This window comes from Coptis chinensis, chromosome 3 (genome assembly GCF_015680905.1).
Source record: "Coptis chinensis isolate HL-2020 chromosome 3, ASM1568090v1, whole genome shotgun sequence".
Classification (NCBI taxonomy): domain Eukaryota; kingdom Viridiplantae; phylum Streptophyta; class Magnoliopsida; order Ranunculales; family Ranunculaceae; genus Coptis; species Coptis chinensis.
Window position 1 is genome coordinate 50430585 of NC_141458.1, and position 22108 is coordinate 50452692.

Genomic DNA, 22108 nt, shown 5'->3' on the forward strand with positions numbered 1-22108 from the left:
AAAAGATGACCATAACCATTACAACAAAACTCAGTCCATCTAATCTCATATAGCCTACCAATGCATAATACTTGAAACGGATTGCAAGACAGTAGCTGATTTTTGGAATAGGCTAGCTACTGACATAGGGAGGACAGCCCGAAATATAATTATAGATGCACAGGAATATTCATCCTCTTTTGTTTTCTTGCTTGTAACCCATGTAGATAGAACTTGTAATAAAGTTGCACATCTATTAGCAACCAAGGCTATTCACCTCCAGGACTGTTTTTGGGAGATGGAAGCCCCAATTTGGCTACAAAGCCAACTACATGATGATCTTAGTACATGTAATATTCAGGACTTTGAAGTTCGATATATATATATATAGTGTGTTTACCAAAAAAAAAACTAACAATCCTATTGTCGGATTCACAACCACTGGACTACAGGTATGCATCAGATGAAAGGCTCCCGCACCGCTGTGGGTAGCTCCAATTCAGACTCAAGTTCATTAAACGGCGCAAAATAAAAATCAACCATATTTTTTGATACTTGATCCAAACAAGGAGGGTCCCACTGCATATTTCATATCACAAACCCAATATTAATTAGATATCTGAATGCCCCAGGAGTTGAGTGGGTCTGTTAGAGTCTACAGCAAATCATGAAACATATAGGAAGTGAAGGTACCTTTGGAGCATAGTCCTTATCCACCAGTCGTGCCCGAACACCCTTAAGGAAAAAACATTAATTAATCAACAAGAGAAGGGATAATAATAATAGTGTTTTACATGCGCAGGTACATAACCGATCTTACCTCACAGAAATCATCAGTGACATGTTTGGAAGTGCTACGAAGGGACAAACGATACTCTCGACTGAGGCATTGATCAAGCGATTGAAATCTGCCTTCTCGTATCTATGTTCAGGAAATTAAAAGCAGTTAAGCTATGAACTATAACAGTAAGTTTCAGTTATACTTGAAAAATAGCAACTTACTGATCTTAAGGAAACCTTTAGGCTCAACGGTGAGGCTTCTTTCAGTTTCTTCAATGCCAAAGTACACCATTCATCATAATTAGTAGCTACCTCGTTCTCCTGAGCAAGGGATATCATTATGACACGGGTCAGTCAGTATGAGAATCAGCTGAAGACCATACGAGGAATATTTACTTATGAGAATCCATATTCCAATATTGGATTTCGCGCATTGCTTTAATATCTCAATCAAATTTTAAATTTAACCACATTTTGCGGCTCCGAGATCTTTCCTGCCCTTCCAAACTTTTTGAGTTGCACCAAAAATGACATGATTACATTTCTTGTATGTCATTTACTATTTCCAGTTGACTATTTTTACAATTTCAGTTAAAAACTTTGCCTTCTCTCAATTGAAATTACAATAACTCCGTCACACGTGTTTGACTTTTCTAAGGTGATCACCTATATAGCCTGACCCTACCATAAAATCATCAAAAAACCTTATCAGATATAACAATTCCAGATTTCCATAAACATCTGAATTGCCACTGGTTTATTTGTCAGTCTACCACAAAGTCCCTTAAATAAGTTTCTATCTAATAATCTTTTGAAATAAAACTTAGTGTAGCAGTAAATAAACAACGAAATAAAACTCAGTCTAAATTTCAGTACACCAAAGTTTAGGTTTTCCCAGTCCACCTAAGTTTAGGTTTTTCCATCTAGAGCTTGTGCGACCTCATTCCTTGAACATGTGTTTCACCACCAGATATGAAGCTCCACAAAGCATAGTTGCCCAAACCTATAAGGACTGGGAAAAGGGGGCGGTACTTTTCCCAACAGGAGTTTTGTAATTAAAGGGAAAAAAGGAGAGCAGAAATAAAATGAATGAACATTGCAAACACTCATGCTTACCAAAGCATCAATAATTTCCTCAACTGTATCCTGACCAAAACATTTATCAATTTTCTCGATCCTGAATAAGTGTCACATAAGTGGAAAAACAAATATGAGAGCATGAATAATTAGAATCAAAATCAAGTAGAGAGGGTTTATGGTTGAACAAGTCCACTTAACAAAGGAGCATATGGACATCTGCCGATTAATAAGTGCATATTTTATAATGTGACATAATTGTTGAGATGTTGTTTAGTGTAGTCCCACATGGCATGCTTAAAGCCATACAATACTGTACAAAGTGAACTCATATATTGTGATTAGAGGCTTTCAATGTCCCATTTGGGATTAAACTAATAAACACCTCAATTGGTGATGAGTGGAGAGGCCCAAGAACATTTATGCTACACTGCAAGGCTTTAAACATTCATGTGGGACTAAACATCTCATCCCCCCCTTTTCATGTGTGGCGTTAAAACATACTTGGACACTCTTAAAATTTTAAGATGGTATTGTGTTTCGCCCAGAAGGGCCTGTTTACTCCACGTCACCCAAGTATGTCTTTAACGGGTTAGGCTCAAGTAACGCCACGTGTGAGGGAGCATTTTGAGATGTTAGTGTAGTCCCACATTTGGATGCTCCTAAAGTTTAAGACTAATAATAGCGGTAGGCAGATCCCTTAATCCTTAACAATAGCACTGTGCCAATGTATACGTCAAACAAATATGCAGGTAATTTGTGCGTACGCCCACAGGTGCACTAGCTTTTAGTCCCACTAAAGAAGTAGTTATTTGCTTGGCTTAAAGCCTTTTTTTGTATCCAATTATGACAACGAATACATATGTTTGTGGTGAAGGCAACAGGCATATTCATCCCGTTCAACTATAGAAGCTTGTCCTATATCTTCAAAAGTGTCTATCTTCGCATCCACAAATTCCTAGCGCACATGTTTCGTACATTTCCATGTTTCCTTCACACGTCTTTGGTTTCTCATTTAGCATAAGAGTTTCACTCATTTACCAGGTTCTTTTCCTGACTAAGCCACATGAATTGATCTACCAAGATGTAGATGGGTCCAGAATGGAAAGATGTAGATCACTTAATCTATAAATGAAGTGTTGGGAACTTTACCAGACACAAAATTTGATATTTAATGTATGAAAAGTAGATGCAGTCCACAATTATTAATTACAACGGAATAATATACCTGTGAAGTACGCTACCCTTATCTGGGTAAACAAGGTCAACATATTGTGCAAGAGAAGACCCTATCACAGATGGATCATCTGTAATCATTTTACGGAGTCGTTCTTCGACCCATGGAAGTCTCTGTTAGGTAAAGGTAGTTATATAGCAGAAAATAAATAGGTACGATATCGAGAAAAGGGAGAAACACAACCAACCGCATTCAGTGTAAAGTGTGTAGCAAGGCCACAAGCAATCATTTCTTCTCCACTGAGATTTTCTCCTGTTAGACCCAAGTATTCCCCTGTATGACAATAATAAATAGCATGATATTAAACCTATAAACAAATTCTTAGATCCCCATCAAATTCATATGGCACGCGAGGTCATAAGTTTAATGAGGAAGATAACAAAAGAAGGTCAAAGTGGACTAGATAGCACCCTGAAGCTAGACATGGTAAAGTGGATTACTTCTAAGTGGTCTAACATGTGTAACATTCTGGTAGAACTGGATTGCTTCTAAGTGAGCTAATATGAACCATAGCTGCATTTATCCTCTGCTTTCTAAGTTTTGGTTAATGGATCTTGTGGTTAATGAGAGGTCTTAGACCAGAAAATCCTATATTCCCTATCTTCTCAATACTGTTATTGAAGTTATTCCAGACTCCTGTTCATAGCTGAAGAGACTAGAGAACAGGCTTAGAGCTAGTAGGACCTTCTTTATCGCGTCTTATGTGTTGATAATTGGCTTTTGTTCTGTAAAGACAATATTAATAAGGAGTGTGCAGTTGAGGTCCTAGCGAACAATGAGGTGATCATATATAGAGTCGCTTTCACTTGTTGGTATTTTTTTTCTTCCTGATACATTAAATTTGATAGATTAGCAATTTAACATAAACATCGGATTACACCAACTTCAATTATTTTCCAGCAGCTAATTCTTCAAGACCAAAACCCCACCCCAACATCCCCACAACCCTACGAAGCCCACCTAATCTTCATCTTCCTCCCCTGCCCCTTTTTCCGTTACTTCCACCTCATCCAATAACTCCAAATCCAACATCTCATCCTCTAAATTGAGTAGATCATCAAAATCCTCTTCTTTTGTTGGGTTGCTACTTGGGGAGAATCCAAAACATGGATCGACCAAATTTTTGCTTTCTTTGCAAGGTGAATGAGGGAAAGGTTGATCAATCATCACATGCCCTTTTTTGTTCTTCACATCTTTTCTTAAACCGTGAGGCCTCCAACATTAGAGAAGCCTTGGCCAGTAAGATTATTTTACTTCCACCACTAGTAAGCTTAGATGTCCAGTGAAGCATCTCCAACCGCCATCATATAAACTTTATGGAAGAGTAGATGAGGGTCTTCAAGCAACAAGAAAGGGAACTATACAGAAGCGCTCCTCGGCTGGGCAAGCGTTTGTCAAATTTTTGAGGAATGACATTTAGAGATTCTTGAAATTTGAAGGTTCATGTTGTAATTTTGGGGTTCTTTGCTAGCCAAGTAGGATCTTGCTACAATCAGCCTATGGTTTCGTAACCGTCTTTGAATCCTTTGCAACATTGATGAAAGAATGAAATGAACAGGGTTTTACTGTATAGCTCCTCTGGAACTCCAAGCCAAAAGATCCTCTTTTTTTAAGTCCTCCATTATGTTTAGTAGAAAAGGCAAAACCTCTTAAAGAGGTTGATATGTATACTTGACCTCCCTTTGGTGTCCCAACTCCCAACCATATCTTCTCCCACACAACTCAACATACTTAGAGACTGACCCGAACCCATCAGACCCATCACCGCCCATGGATGGCATTTGGTAACTTCTTCTGGTTCCAATCTTCATAATTAGTAATATGATGACAATCTTCCTACGTTATCTCACCCACTCTTACCAAGATATCCAAACAGGAAAAAGCGAGAAACATTGCAACAGACCATGATTATCTAAACCCAAGTTACATTGACACGGATACGTGTGTCCGTATCCGTCACGGATACCAAGTGTCTGACACAGCGAAATATTGAGTTATATCACATACAATTATGTGTCCGTGTGTATGGACACGTGGATACGTATCCTACATGGATTATTTTTGAAATATGGCGTGTCCATGTAACAAAGATTTAAACTAACTCCAAACAAAACTATTCATTATATATACCAACTCAAACAATTGCACAAATAAAGTAAAAGGTAAACTCAGTATGCAAAATTATATATAAGTATATAACATTGCAGAGCATGATAATGTAGGCGGATCGACGGCCACTTGCACAGCTAGACCTTACCTAGATAGCCAGGTAACCGAGAGAGGTAATATGAAGCCCCAGCGTCAGGATGGAAGCCTACTTGAGCTTCTGGAGTGGCAAAAACCTGCACTTAGTCAAAATAATATGAGAAATTATCCAAAAAAAACGTGTGAATGCCCATGATATAAATACATTGCATCCCAAGTATGCGAGCCATTTTTCCTAATGATGTAATATTGCAAAGTGGTGACTGACATACACATTATGTTAAATTAAACAATCATATTAAGCACATAATGTAACTCTAGTTGACATTCAGTGGGTAAGTATTGGTGTGTTGTAACAGAAGAGAAATTCTCACTGCTTAAATGATCTTTAATGAGATATTTATACATCAGAATAAAAAAAATAGTAAGACTACTACTGAAAGTGTCTCACCTCTAGAGCTTCAGAGGCTAGCTTCAGGTACACTATATTTCGGTCTTCTTTACCAAGAAAAGAACAAATTATCATATTGCAACAATATATGGCTTGAAAGGTTGTATGCTACAGACAGCATATGGCTTCAAAGGTTGTTTTTCCTAGTTTCAGGTCTACCCTCTCTGTTTTTCTCAGTTTCAGGTCCACAAGGTCTTCGGAATTACAAGGAAACACTAGTAAAAAATTAGATTATCCCACCCAAAGAAGATGTCCCCTAGCCTAAGACCACCCAAAGGAAGTGTAGTTTAAATTTTATATGTGACATCAATTTGCCAAATATGACTAACATTTTTAAAGGAAATATATGTACCTAACAAACCAGTTCTTTCTGTAGAGATGAAAAAGCAAGCCACTCAAAAATAAAAGAATCCTCACAAAATAGCACTGTTTTTACAAGCATGCTAAGACTTGAATGAAAATGAAATTAGTTGTGATTCATCTTCATTGACTTCATGTCATAACTCTTTCATCTATAATCCCCTAAAGTTAGGACAAAAGAAACAAGACATTTTGCTTCCAAATTCTCCTCAAATAGGTAGGAGATCCTGTCAGCCAACAATATTGTGCATCTCAAGAAAGTTAGATGCACACATCCAAACCAACAAGGCTAAATCATGCTTCCAGTTGAACTTAAACCATGATGCATAAAATGCCGTATGTACCATCATGGACCAAAAGTACGTCACTACCTATGAAGGTACATACGTCATTGGTAGGTCAAGAATTGGTTACATACAAATCAGATTTGGTTCCATCTCGAAGGCTTGTCATATTGAAAGCGGCTTCTGTTGACGAGGCAAGAACATAGGCAAGGTCTTTGTGAGACCTAACCGTGGCAGTTCGAATAAGAGTTACCGACCGGCGAACACACTGAGCTCCAATTCGAGATGAAACAACATGCTAAACTCCAGATTTCCATGACCTGTGGATGACATAGCTTAGCTTGAGGATGCCGCTGCTCTTCCCACCAAGGGATGTGACTTGAAATTTCTCGAATGCACTGGTGCTAGGTTGCCAGGAGAAACAAAAACTATACTTCCACTTCTCACAGATTCTGTAGTGACGGAATGGCTCTTTCATTTTTCTGGCTATTTAGTTATTTCTGGTAAACCCTAGCCAATTCCATCATACCGAAAGAAGCCAAAGAAGTCTAAAAACTTATCCGACAACATCATATGTTAAGAGAGTCTCGTCATGTTCAGGCGGCTAAGCTTACCAACAATTGAACTACTTAAAGTAGGCTGTTCACTCTCTGCCCGTCGGTTTGATCCCAATGAGGGAGCTCAAAGCAACCAGAGTTTCTAATGTAGAACATTAGTCGAGTCTATCAGTGTCATAGGCGTGCACCTATGTTCCCTCTACACGTTATAGGCGTGAGCTCCTTAGTTGAGTCCAAGCCCATGGTTCGAGTCCATTAGTTAGTTGGACACATGTCGTGTTCCTATTGGTTTATGCTTTTTAGGTTTACTTTAAATAACGGGCTTGTAGTTAGGGTTTCAGTAGTTGTGTTTATGTGTGTGATTTGTGATTGAGAGATTCAATAAAAGAGTGAGTTTTAGGTCGTCTTTTAATTGTGTTTCAATTAAAGTGTAGATTCAATTAAACTAAAGTTTCCGCCAGTCAGATCTACATTATTTGGTATCGGAGCAGGTTAATTCCAGGGGTTACTATTCACGGTACCGTTCACCGAAAATATTGTTCATGAAACACTGTTCATCGGGTACTATTTATCACGTCACTGTTCACCCAGGTTACTGTTCATCGTGAATCCAATTTTATTCTTGTAGATAAAGATATGTCTACAACGTCAGAGATGAAGAATTCATGGAGAACTCATAGATTCATATTAACCCCTAGAGTTCGGGTTGCTCGATTAGAAGAGTTGAAAGAAACGTTAATGCAAAACAGGTTTGATCGATTAGAAGAAAGACTAGTCGACTGAGGGAGGCTATGGTGGAGCTTTTGCAGCCCAAACTCCCCATTCGTTGGTGGAGTTTCTATAGCCCAACGTAAAACACCGGTTGTTATCGATGACAACAAAGAGAAGGAAGGAACTTCTGAAGCCGTTGTGTTGTGTCTTGAGCGTGATAACAAATGCCATCAGCAGCAGTGCTCACCACTATGGGCTTGTGACAAACAGGTCCAAGGAAGCCCACACACAAATTCTTTTGGGCCGACTTTTAATGAATTAGTTGCTGGAACGCCAATGCGACATTCTGGATTTGGGCCTCCTATATCGCATGGGTCAGTACTCTTCGACAGTGGTTATGTGGATCTTTTTCTGCCCAACATTGAGACATTTTCTCTAGGGCAAAGCAGAGAAATATAGTGCACATTTGTGACATCGTGGTGCATTATCCACTTTGTGAGTAGATACAAAGCCAAAACTCGAGGTCGAATTCCTCCGAACCCCAGGAAGGTGATGTATACAAGAATGAAGAGCTTTTGCATATTGGTGGGTTTTCATGTCAACAAGCTTGTGGACAAACTTCATCAATATGGGGAGAGTGATGTAGAACATTAGTCGAGTATGTCAGTGTCATAGGCGTGCACCTATGTTCCCTCTACATGTTATGGGTGTGAGCTCCTTAGTTGAGTCCAAGCCCATGGTTCGAGTCCATTAGTTAGTTGGACACATGTCGTGTTCCTATTGGTTTATGCTTTCTAGGTTTACTTTAAATAACGGTTTCAGTAGTTGTGTTTATGTGTGTGATTTGTGATTGAGAGATTCAATAAAAGAGTGATTTTTAGATCGTCTTTTAATTGTGTTTCAATTAAAGTGTAGATTCAATTAAACTGAAGCTTCCGCCAGTCAGATCTACATTAGTTTCTGCCTCAACTAAACCAGTTCCAATCTTTCCTTTTGAAGCGGTACATGCGAGACTTTTAAGATCTAGCTCTTTTCCGGGCAAATGATTCAAATGAGAGCTATTGAACACATGCATAACTGGATTAGCTTACTATTTTTGATAGGGCCCCAGGAAAGGCAATCCCAATGAAGAGAAATCCATTCCCAATCTAGTTCACATTCTCGCTCCTTCTCATTCCAATTAATGCCACCGGAAGGTTTAACTCTTTCTCACTATGCTTGGTAAAGCTGTCTTGGCTCTTTTTGCGGGTTGGAGATTGGGAATGATTGCTAGCTCAGTGAGACGAAGGAGAGAGAAAAATACATATAAATGCAAGCAAAGCGCAGATAAGATAAGACAAGAAAGATCTGAAGCAAGAAATGCTCTGTTTTCAGGAATAATTGGATGTGCACAAAGGATTCATCTTTCAACAGCATTTCTGAAATGAAGTCTTCGTTCATTCAACGGCATTAGCGGTCTAGGCTCTTCGGGAGCAGAGAATAGGAATAGGATAGGGATAGGCTCTTTGGTAAGACCAATAGGCTCTTAGATGGGCTTGTTGGAATATTGTTGGGATAATGGCGTGAAGCCAATGTTGGTGGAAGGAGTCGAAGGAATTGAATCAAGAGTGGGAATGCAGAGAATACGCCTTTTTGATGAAAGGCAACTAAACTAGTCTTGGCGAGAGGTGCGTAGCAGAACTTTCTCCATTATCGTAGAGCTAATTGAAGAGAACAAAGCAGATGTAGGAGTCAAAGTCTGAGAAGCCTGACTCCCCTCACCATCAAACTAGGGCTATTCATCGGAAAAGGAAATTACAAAAGTTTTTTCTGTCCCAAAAAGTAAGGGTGGAATTCGAGCTATATGAGCCAAGCTTCACTATGCTCAAGCTCAGCTCATTTATTAAGCGAGCTTTGAAAAAAGCTCAATCTTGGCTCATATAATATATGAACGAGCCCGAGCCAGAGTAGCTTGGTTATTTTATACTACGGTGATACTATTTGAGCTTATTGAGCCGAGCTTCATCAAGCTCGTTTGTTACACGAGTTATAATATAGGCTCAAATTTGGCTCATTTATTAAATGAACGGGCTCGAGCCGAGCCCGAGGCACTCGGCTCAAATTCCACCCTTACCAAAAAGGGCTCTAGAAGGCGTATCTTTAGGCTAAAAAACATGTGTCAGGGGTGTTTTGGGTAGTTTCAAAATGCGTAGTAAGTTATTCAGAATTGATAGTGGGCCGGCAAGATTCAATCTATGAATAGAAAGATTTTTTCGTGGTTCTTTCAAACCTTAAAGCCTTGTTTGCAGGAAGTCTCTTCAAAAGGTAAGCTTAACTCCGTTATCAGACTAGTTACTAGTCTTCTTTCTTATTTGCTGGATGAGAGAAATAAATGTTTTATTAGGCCTATTGATTCTCTGCAATCAAGGGCCATACATTTTTAAAATTAGATTGGCCAAGTCTTCCTAACGAGAACTCAAGGTCGAGGCACTTGGCCTAGCATCGGGTTCTCGAGGAAGAAAGTTCGCCATATAATTAAGATATGCAAATCCTTCCTTTGCCTTGTCCTCCCTCACTCTGCCATCCAATGCATATTCTATATAGCACCAGCCCCTCTTTTTTCTTCCTAAGAGCTCTTCCTCGTTCCTCAGTAGATATTCAATCTCTATCACTAGCAGCTTAACGTCCTTCTTTCAAACAGTCTATTTCACGGGTCCCACGGCCTCTCTCTATCGATAGCACCTCCTTTTCCCTTCTCTGTGCATGGGTTAGCACTTGACTTGATCGGATACTTGTTCTTATTTCTATTTCAAAGATTCAAGTTCCCAGTTCGATTGGATAGATCTCCTAGCCCCTCCTTCACTTCCAAAAGGAGGCAGCCACCTTTGCTCGATACCGGGTTTCCCGGCTCCCAATCCTCCTGCTTTCCTATGCACTAAGACCCTCATTCTAATGACTTAGCGAATCAGTCCCCGAGCAAGTTAAGATCGGCCTCCTTTGTATGGAGAAAGTGAGGAAATTCCAAAGTAAAGGCGACCGAGGGTGCCTTCTACTCTTTGATTAGTTTGGATAAGGCACGAGTAGAAGGCTCCCCCCGCCTTCGTAATCAAAGAGCTTCTAGTACTTAAATTATGCATTCTTTATCCGGCTTTCCAACTTCCGTTAGAAACGAATCTCGCTCTTTCTTCTTACATAAGAAGTTCCTTCCCCTTACTAGATATTAGACACAAAGCTTCCGCTATCCCTTTCTTGCTGGGTAACTAACGCTACGCCCCTTAGGTGTCTAAGCCTCCTGATCCTACTCCTGCGCTATGTCTAAGCCTCAATGACTGCTAGATTGCTAAATTTCTTCCTTGGCTTAGTATAAGACTTGTCTCCTCAAGAAGCCGGTTCTATACATTCCGCTAGCTCTTCTTTAACAGGAGTGATAGACTGCCCTGGGGGACTTTCCCCAGAAAGAGAGACAAGGCAGTGGAAGTCGAAAGATAACTTAAAGCTTTCCTCAAAGATTCCATTCTCCTGCTGCTACAAAGAGAGTTTCATAGTTTCAATCTTATACCCAGGATAAGCCTCTCTGGTTGTCTTGGGTCAAGAGGAAATTTCTTTGCCGGAATTCTCTTTGGCAGGTGGACAGGCCTAAAGACTCTGATTTGGTCTTGGTATATTATCCTAAAAAGAGATGATGTAATGGATACAATTCGCTATCAAATTGGAGACAGAACCTCGGTCAGTTTTTGGCATCATCCTTGGCTTACGAATGGCCCCTTATCCCGGCCAGTCGACTACAGTTTTTGGGTTATCTCTCGTATTCCAGAAGTTGCTCGCCTTTCAGACCTTATTGGTAATCAGAGGTGCATTCTTCCTACAGCCATAAATTTCTTTTCTGGGGGGCATATGGCAGGCGATTAGGGCATTGGGAATTCCCCCAGCACCTTTGCCTGACAGGGTGGTATGGGCCTTAGATACTGAAGAGGATTTCTTCTTCAAATCAGCTTGTCAAGAGAAAGAAAAATGAAGCGAGTAAGGGCGGTGGGTATAGCATAGGAGACAGGTGCATTCAATCCTGTCTCACCAGCCTGTGCTGGGAGTATGCTTCATTAGGATTCTAAACCTTGCCTTATTAGGGCAATCCGTCCTGGTACAAAAGCCATTCTTGTAATGCCCTTTGATGGGATCTCATCTTCTCTCTGGGATTGGTTCCCAAATACCTAGGTTACATTGACACGGGCACACGTGTCGGTGTCCGACACGGATAGGAATAATTAATTAATTTTTTAATAATTATAAATTTATTAAATTAGATGGTAAATCAGAAATTCGAGGTAAATTAAATACAATATGTGTCCGTGTGTGTCCGACACGGATACGGACACGGACACGTGGATACGTATCTGACACAGATTTTTTTCAAAATATGGCGTGTCCATGTAACCTAGCCAAATACTAACTACTATTCTCAGGGTTGAAAGTTAGATTTTGAGATATGTCACTTCCTTTACTAGTCAATAATGGGATTCTGTTGAAAGAAGTTTCATGTCCGAAAATCTTCTTCTAAAGATGTTGGGTGCTTCTGATCAATAGGAAGAGGAGGGTTCGAAGAAGAAGCTTATGATGAGCATCTATTTGAGTCAATCATTTCCCAGATCTAATTCAATTTTTTTCTTATGTAGTGGAAACGCCTTACAATCTGAAGTTTTACGCTTAAGGGAAGAAATGTTATTGGTGGATGCAGGACTTGGGACTTGGGACCCCCAGAATTTGTATGCAAGATGAGCTTACAGGAGTGCTCATCAACCGAGCCACCAGGTTTGAGAATAAGGTGGGATTCCTAGATCTAGTGGCCAGTGAATCACTGATCACAGAGCAGATTTTGGAAAGATTCTTCATTTTTCTAGTCCTGCTTTTCCAGACGATGAAGCGGATACAGAAGAGGAGACATTTGGCTCTTTATTCCGCTCAACAAGATGACCAAAGGAAGGAGTCTTCCCCTTCTCCCACAAGGGCTGGCTTCCTTTGATCTCAGGCAGACTGACTTCCATACAGGGCAGGGGAAGGCCTGGCTATTTTCCTTGGCAGGAGATAGAGGCCGTGGCTGTGTTCTCGCTCCTAAAATAGCTTTAGGCCAGCCCTTATTATACCATTCCAAAGGAATGGAGGACCGGGCTTTAATAATTCCTTATGAAACTAACAGTAGGATACAGGCACATCGAGCTATGAAAGACCGTATTTATCACTTAAAAAAAGCTCTTTAAGCAATCCACAAAGAAGAAAGCCAGCCAAGAAGAGAGCTAATAGCAAAAGCTAATAACAGAGGAATCACTCTAGTTAGGCCTTTAGCCACGAATAACGCCCTTGGTCTCTCGATCCAGAGCTCATTGTAGGCGAGGGAGGACAGACGGGAAAGCTAACTCACTTATGCAGCTGGAAGGGATCCTGCTTTGGGGCAATCCACAAATGGAGACTGAGGATAAGGAGCTGCCAGCCCTTATTCTTTCGGTCGATGACCTCAATACGTCCCCAGGGGGAAGATAAAAGCCCGTCTTTAACAGCATTAGGTACCCTTATTACACTGGGAGGTAGGGGAGACAGGAAGCTTTAAGACAGCAATAAACCAGATCCATAGGAGAAGGAAACTGAACTCCCCATTTTTAGATATGGAGAAAGAGGCATGCTAGCGGAGGTGATATGTGAAGAACTGGTTGAAGCGGGCAAAATCCATCCATAGGTAGAGAAAAGGGCCCAACTCTGATTTGTATTTTACTTCTTATTGGTGATTTGTATTTTACTTCATTATTGGTGCTGTTACACGTACAGGCACGCAGCCGGCAAGCCTAGTGTCTAGCCACGAGGGAGACAGGTGAGCCTAGAGACCAGATGATGGAGTCATTCTAATTGACTAGGTAAATATTTTTGACACATCGATAATGAAGTCACCAAGAAAATTTCATCAGAAAATAGGACCAAAAAAGTTGATGTATAAAGTAGATTGCATAAGGTTCAATATAAGCCATACAGTTTTGTCAGTAGCTACTCGAAATGTCCCTGGGAGTGAAATGCCTGCCCCACCCCCCATCGTGATACCATCCAAGATAGCCACCTTCAAAGAGCCAATCACATATACAATGAGCATTATACAAGAAATATACCTATCAATTGAACAAGGGAACATTTTTTCAAAAATAACATAAATCATATTACTACAATGAAAACAGCTAGTAACTTGTGGTCAGTCTCCTTTCACACTTAATTACACTTGACTGGGGATTCGCGACTAGGTAAATATTTTTGACAAATTGATAATGAAGTCCTTTGTTGTTTCAAGGTGGTGTCAGGACGCGGGACTACACGAGTCTTTGAGTTGGTCAAGCACCTGATCTCGATGGATTGGCTAGTCCTTTCCTTGCCTTTATTCGAGCCTTCCTCTCCTGGTACCCAGTCTTTTTGCAACTCTACCACATAGAATTTTCAAAATACGTTGACGCTTTGCATGATGGAAATGCTGATATCTGCCCAGGGTGGTCACCTCGTCCTTATCAGAACTACCAGCTTGAACTTTCCAAATCATTGCCTCTTTTCTCAAGTCCAAAGAGTTGCTCATAGGATTGAGGAGATAACTAGAAACTTTCTTTAGGATGATTAGAAAGAAAGTTAAAAATACCATTTTATGAGGCTTAAGCCTCTCAGAGGCTCGTCGCCTCAAGACCCTTCACGTTTTTTAAAACATTGACTCTACCTCTAGTCTTAACATTTGGCTTTTTAAGATTGCTTTCTTTGTGCTGTGTGCTTCTTTGGAAGACATTTTCACTGTTATCTTTTAACTTGCAGTATTTGGTCTGGCTTTCAATTGAGTTGTTGTGTGCTTCAAGTTGTATGGCAAAGGATGTAACACAAGAAGTTAAGACAGAGGGCACTTTAATTCCAGCTGATACAGTTTTTCCAACACTTACGGTAGAAAAATCTCATGTTCCTACTATAGTGAAAGATCTGGGAAGTTGTGCAAATTTGGTGTCATTTGCTACTGTTCAGAAACTTGGCTTGGAAACGGTTACTCATTTTAGGCCACATATTTTCAAGTGGATGAGCAATTCTTCTAAGATTGCAGTTACTAAGAAGTGTATGTTGGAGACTTCTGATCGTGTTTGGGATAATGTCGTTGATATCGATGTTGGTCATTTACGCGACCATGATTGTATGATAGCAATGTTATCAACAATGAGAAGGATAGCACTTATTCTTTGAATTGGCAAAAAAACAAGGTCATTCTCCATCCTTTTTTAAAAGATGGTGATGCCCATAGTCACACGTGATACATGTCCTCATTGAGTGTCCAAGCACACGCAAGTTCGAGGAGAAACGTTTTTGAACTGGGGAAGAGTTGATGCATTCTAGGGTTCCGAAACCTTAATTTTAGTCCCATATTGGTTTATTTACTACAAGGAATTTTTGGAACATTGTTTGGTTGCTAATTTGATGTTATTAGCATGGATATTGTTCGGCTTATTGTTGATTCCAAAAATTAGGTATTTTGGTTTCTAAATATGAATTAGAAGACTAGCTTCTACATTCATAGTACTTTTAGCCTATATATTGAGTTGTAGGCCTTTGGCCATACTTGGCTGATTGATTAATAAACATTAACATTATCGGTATGAATTCACCAAGGAAGACCACTTCCAAACGGAAAATATTCGTTTTGTCCAGCCAGAAAATCAGAAGCAGGTATATGATATAAATTATCTTAGTCATGACATAAGTTTATTAAGAAACAAGCTCCTCACTTTGTAAATGAGACAAGTTGGCATGTAAATGATAATGTCACTCTCTTGGGTTCTTGGGGAATAAAAGATATATGTTTGAACGATTAACATAAGCAAAATTGTTGACATATGATCGCTAGCTCATAACATCCATAAAACATGAAAAACCTAGACAATGTGACCATAAGTACAAGAAATTTAACTGTCTTTATACTCACGTGTGGTTTTGAGTATGTTCCCAGAAGATATATGAACTTATATAGTGTGCCGAAAAGTTCCTTACACTCTTCCACTTTCCCTGCATACGGTTGCACAGTTTGCACTCAATAAGCAACAAAAGCCTACATTGCTAAAGATAGATCAACATATATAAAGAATATATCCATAAATATTATGGGGGAGTTGAATGAAGGGCATCTTGCAAAAAAGGGTTCTTGAAGTCTTTGCAATTCATGACAAAAGGAGTTCCGCTACTTTGGGCATTTGTTATAAAGTGAAACTATCAAAGGGCATGGTCATGAAAGCTAAAACTTTAGATTACTTGCTCAGGCATACGCGGTTCGTTTCTTTGACTTGGGTTCTCGACTTTGATTTATAGTTCAGCCACTAAAAACTAACATTTCTAGCAACACATTATTACATATCATATTCTAACCAAAACACACCTTGGTTAATCAAATGATAAAGTGACACGACATCTCCACCAGCACAAAAAGACCTTCCACTGCCCTTCATGAGGACAAACCCAATATCTGGATTTTCCTCCCAAGACTCATACAATCTGTTCAACCGCGCAGCCTGTGTATATAAAATCAAATAATTTAATTAGTCAAATTATAAAATCAAAAAGCAAATATAACACGAGGGATGCACGCACTGACCATTGGAGTGGAGATAGCATTTAGAACGGAGGGTCGGTTGAGAATAGCGACTCTTGCATTGGAATATCCTTGAACTAAAACCTGCTTTTGAATATCCTCGTTTTGTGGGGAGACATAATAATTTGGTAGAGCTGAGAAACATTTTATGTTGTTATAGTAATGCGTACAACGTTGTTTCAGTTTCAAGCTCTTCCAAATCATCTTTTTCTCTCTCAGCCAACCCGATGTTTCACTATGTTTTCTGGGTTTTACTCTTAAAAACCCTCGCCACGTGGTCAAATAATTCGTTTGGGTGGGCTGAAATGGACTTGGAATGTTTCAGCCCGTTTGATGTGTGGACTCTAGCATTTAATTGACCAACCCAATGTATTACATATCTAACAGAGGTCCATCATCATACAGCATTTTGAGTTTGTATCTTACTATATTAGAAAAATATGGGGTAGGAGGAATAGTATTTTGGTGTCACATTTGTGTCCGTTCCAGGGACAAAATGGTAATAATCTAATTTTTAAAGACTTAAAAAAACCAAAATTGATGGCATAATGGTAAATATTTAAATATTTAGGTCTAAAAGATAAAAACGGTGGGCCAAACATAATAGTGTCCACACATTATTTTTTTTTTTTTTTTGTTATTTTTGGTTTTTTTTTATCTCTTCTGTAGACCCCCATTAGAATAAAATAATTAAAAAACATAAAAAGATAGAGAAAGTGTGTTTTTTTCTCTCTCCAACCGTAGGCCCCACATATTCTAAATATTTTTTGCTCATTCTAAATATTTTTTGCTCACGTGCATAGCACGTGCTATTTGCTAGTATATATATATATATATATATTCTATATTGTAAGGACATCTCCAATGGAGAGTGTAAAAATCCACCTCTACATAGGCTCTACATAGGTGTCATTAGGATTATACACTCTATCTACCTCCCAAGTAAATAAGGTCTATATTTACACCTTGTGGCTCTTCCAATAGTTGGTGGAAGAAAATGTGTAAATACAGATAGCGGCTAACTTAAATTGTCGTTTATTTAAAAATAAAGAAGAGTATAGTAACAGACTTGGCTTGTCGCAATGCTATTAAATAAATGTTGAAACGTGTATTCAAGTTCAAGTGACGTCCGGGACTTCCAATTTCACTTAAACCCATAGCAACAGACCAAATCCGTGGCAAAGCCATTAAATAATCTTGAGACGTGATTTCAAGTGACGTCCGAATTTTTTTTTTCTTTGGGACATGTGTTGGAGTGTCGCCCGGGCTATTTTATCAACTAATAGCGAGATGAAAATTCCCAAAACACCCCCATTGGATAGAGTTTTTTGACACTTGGGGTGTAAACTTTCCACTCTATACGGTTTACCCCCCCCCCCCCCCCATTGGAGATGCTCTAATGAGGCGTAGGCAAGTGAGCCAAATGCGCCCTCGAAAATACCATTCGCACAAAACGACAAAAACGATTTTTTTTATTTATTTATTTTTTTGTTAAAGTCAAACTCTTCACACTCTTTCGCTTCGATTTTTTGTTTTTTTGACAAACTAATTGTAGTATGGACACGAGGCATAGCCACGTGCTCAAAACTAGTGGGTTTAAGGTGAGAACTACATGAAAACATAAAATTGAGTTACTCACTTGTAATGAGTACACAATATGGTTTTCATTGATGTAACCATACTATGAAATTCCAGATATTCCTAATATTTGTACACTAAACTTAGGGGGTGTTAGTTTTTTGCTAGTTGATACTTACTAATATATTGCATTGCAGTGGGGGTGTGAGCGGAGAGTGAAGGAGGGAGAGGGAGAGAGAGAGAGAGGGAAAGTGAGAGAGTGGGGGAGAGTGAAGGAAGGAGAGAGAGAGAGAGCTGAGGGAAGGTGAGAGATTGAGGACGGACAGACAGACAGAAACCTACCAAATTACATTTTGGGCCATGTGCCCCCCACCACTTGCTGAAACATTCGCTCTGCTCACTTGATTATAAGTGCTTGCAACTTATGAGGTTTTCTACAGTGCGCAGGGAGCACACCAATTAGTGGTGCGCAGGATTTTTAACCCACACATTCTAAAGGGTAAAACCGGAAGAATCGGGTGACAAAGTTTTGAAGGACTAAGCTACTCTATTTTTTTAATAGTCCCATAAAACCTCTAGTTGTAGCATATAATGCAGTATTCAACAACAAATAAATGACATATTGTGGTCAATTACATTAAAAATAATATGGTCTACTACAGTAGCTTACACAAGAATATGGACGTTTTGTCGTCAAGGTTAACAAAGATCAGGATCTTAAAACTGAAATTTTCAGGTAATATTGGCACAAGATTTATTGAAATGAATTGAATTAGTATTGTGAGCTGGTTGCGATGGCAAACTCGTAGAGATATATTGGAATTAGAGTTTTTGAGAGCTATACAAACCTTACATCATAATGAAAATAATATGTCCATGGTATTGTTTGAACGCCCAAACATAGCCTTAATTTGAGTGTGAACACTTGAGTACCAAACATAGCTGTAATTTTATTTAAGCATAACCGTAATTCAAACACCAAACTACTGCATAATATTTAGGTGTTCAGACAAGAGGCGTTCAAACACAAACTTAAACACTTATGTGCAACACATGCAAGAATCAAATACCAAACTAAATTGCACTATGATCACTCAAACACATAAAATAAACATAAACATAGGACTATAATCAAATGCCAGACACCACTAGTTACTGCTTTCACCATATTCCACATTAGCCACAACACAATCTTCATCTTCTTCCATAGTTGCATGCTTCCCCATAAGCACCACCACGTACTATCATCATCTTCATCTAAATCTTCATTAGGAAATCCCATACATTCCCAGCAGTTACAGTTAGATTTTTTTTCATGATTAGATGAAACACTAATCAATGAGCCTTCTGTAACCACCTCAGTTCCTATTTTGGTTTGGCATACCCACTTCCCATTATTGTACATCACATTTGTCTCCAACTTATCCAATTTTTTTCTCAACATCATATCCATTGCATCGCCTAACATGCATGTTCAATTTTTCTTTGTTTTGTTATACATTCTTATCTAGTAATTTGTTCTTCTCCAGCCACTTTCTACATTCAGATTCCATCTCACTCTCTTCACTACTAGTTTGCGCTTTCTCCTTTCCTTTTGCCATAGTTTTCTTCTGGGTAGATGCATGGTGAGAATTTTGAGTGCTTATATCTAAAATGAGAGTCAATTCTTTTGGAATCAAATATGTGATTAAGTTGCGTGGTTTTAATACCTACTAAGGAATCCTGCAACCAATAAAAAGACAACAACGCACTACTACGTTACATGTAACCATGCAATCAATCTATTCAAATAATGAAGATACAATTCATTAAAAAATAAGTGAGCCAAATAAAGTGGTAATATACATAGTTAATATCCAAAAAAGAGGTTAAAAAAAAAAAAAAACAAAACATATGTACATAAGCACTATCTTCAAATAGAACATGGTTGATACATATAACAGACAAAATGTCAATATGGATAAGAGTCAATGGTGGTGAAAGTTGATGGTGAGAGCATTTTTGTCGATGGAGAAAGTTGAAGTTGACCAATTTTGTGGATTTCTTTTGATGGCATAACATACTTACTTATTAGGCTTTCTAATTAAGTCTGTTTTAACACGTGCTTGGATCTCAACAACCCATTAAATTTCCATAATCCAGCCGTTGACGTTCAAATTGTCATATGTTCTTTTAAAAGCAGGACAAGCAGGAAGGGCAAATTAAAAGGGAAATCAGAATTGAGAGGACTTGTTTGATTTTGAAAGGGAGATTCAGCAAATTTAGGACCACGACCAATTTGAATATATGGGTAGTAGATCCTCTTCTGAAAAGGTATAGTTGTTTTCTACATAATCAATGATTGTTATATTCTTTATGTGTTTTTCATATTTTTCATGTGTTTCAGTTGTCTAATATGGGGGCTTGCTTTGAGTGTGCCGATCCTAGTCATTGGAAGAAGGATTGCCCATGGGTTAAGCATCATTGTGTGCGTAGGTGCCCAAATAGATTGAAGTTGTACTGGAGTACACGGGAACATAGCAAGTTAAGGGGCATTCTTTTAGGTTGATAAAGAACCAAGGTTTGAACCAAGAGTTGAAAATTAAAGAACCCAAGAAAGAAAAAGGCATTGCAACTAATGTTCTAAGGCATTCTTTGAAGCTGAATATCCAAGGGAGGTCCAAATGACAGTTGAAGGGAATGTGGAGGATATTAGTGAACTTGTTAAGTCTTTGTCACTTTGATGTGGAATGTATTAAACTTTGTTTTAGTTATGCAATGTCCCGAATTTACAAATTTATTTGGAATTATTGAAAACATAGCATATAGAGATATCCAAAATTCATATTTAATTAACCTTAAATAGTGCCAAAATACATATCAAATCCACCATATATAATATTGAATATTACCGAAATGAGTTACAACCAAAATTATAAACTGAACAACCCAAGTATACCATCCCAACCCAAAATTTACGAAATACTACTAAAAGCTACTACAAGAATGATGTGCTTTTATTGGCTCCTGGAGTTGACGTCTGGCTACTTCAAGGAGTTGAAGTCTGACTTGAGCCATTGAAAGGGTGGATGAATATAATTTACTTGGTGGCCTAAATATATTTCTGTGTGGATGCTGAGGAGGTTTCATATAATGATATTGAAAGGTCCCTTGGCCTATTATGCATCACAACAAGGGCGCACTATCAGCTCACACACTGCACGCAATGCTTTGAAGTTCAAACCATTAGTTTAACCACCTAACTCCACCCAACCACACTCAAACCACCACATTGAACCAGCACACACTCACCACCACCTGCACACCACCACCAACACACACACACTCACTACCAACACACACTACCTATAAGCACGCACATACCTGCACCGGCTTGCACACACCACCACCTACCAGCACAACCACCACTCACCACCGTACCACCTGCAAACCTATCAACACGCACTCACCACCACCTACACAGACACTACCTACCAGCACACACTACTTGCACTCCACTACTCACCAACACACACTACCACCTGCAAATCACGACTCACCACTACACACTACCTACCAACACACACTACCTACCTACACGACACCACCTAACCACACTTACCACCACCAGTTAGGGATGTAGACGGATAAGTTCGGATTCAGATATGGTTGTATCCGAATCCAAAATTGTGCACTCACATCCTAATCCGAATGAATCCGAAGGATATATGATAATAGTATCCGAATCCGAATCCGATATTGGATAATATCACAAAATCACAAAAAGAAACTGCAACCTGTTAAAAAAAAGTTTAATTAAAAAAATATATACTTCAACTTAAAAAGACAAGTTAACAATAAGAAAGAAAACCTGATAACTATCCAAATCAATAAAATATCACAACAAGTCTCCTGACTCACATATAGTAGTCATAGAAAATGTACTAGCTCTAAAATAGACCACACAACAACTTTACAAAAGTCTTAAACCTACTACAAATTAGAGATCAACTCGATTACATAAGGATATATATCAAAAAATGACAACATGATGACTCAATAATTAGAAATTTGCTCTTGCCTTATATAGCACTTTTTGCATTCGTATCTCGGTTACAACCTGTACCATCCTTTGTATACTTCAATCAGAGCAAGTAACACCTACATATAGGAGAGGTAAAAACACATAACCACTCAATTAGAGATTATATCTGAACAAAAACAATTGAAAATTTCACGAAAGCATAAAGGAGCATATATGTATCAATAATTACTCAAAAAGAGTCAGACAAGATA

The 22108-nt window shown here is 38.9% G+C and overlaps 1 protein-coding gene across 2 annotated transcripts; it reads right to left on the bottom strand.

Moving 5' to 3' along the window:
- Window positions 1–209: 209 nt before the first annotated feature.
- On the bottom strand, window positions 210–16513 carry LOC147509923 (ATP-dependent caseinolytic (Clp) protease/crotonase family protein). Of its 2 annotated transcripts, XM_086602071.1 has the most exons (12): window positions 16259–16512; window positions 16043–16175; window positions 15596–15675; window positions 13634–13717; window positions 5331–5415; window positions 3261–3346; window positions 3065–3186; window positions 1876–1936; window positions 982–1080; window positions 800–901; window positions 673–714; window positions 210–558 (listed from the first exon to the last, which is right to left on the bottom strand). In XM_086602071.1, exons 1-12 carry the CDS (start codon window positions 16457–16459, stop codon window positions 439–441), a joined length of 1215 nt encoding a protein of 404 aa, XP_086458197.1. In that variant the 5' UTR covers window positions 16460–16512; the 3' UTR covers window positions 210–438. The 2 variants fall into 2 exon arrangements, with proteins under 2 accessions (XP_086458197.1, XP_086458198.1); XM_086602072.1 differs by lacking the exon at window positions 13634–13717 and having other exon boundaries at window positions 16259–16513.
- Window positions 16514–22108: the final 5595 nt, after the last annotated feature.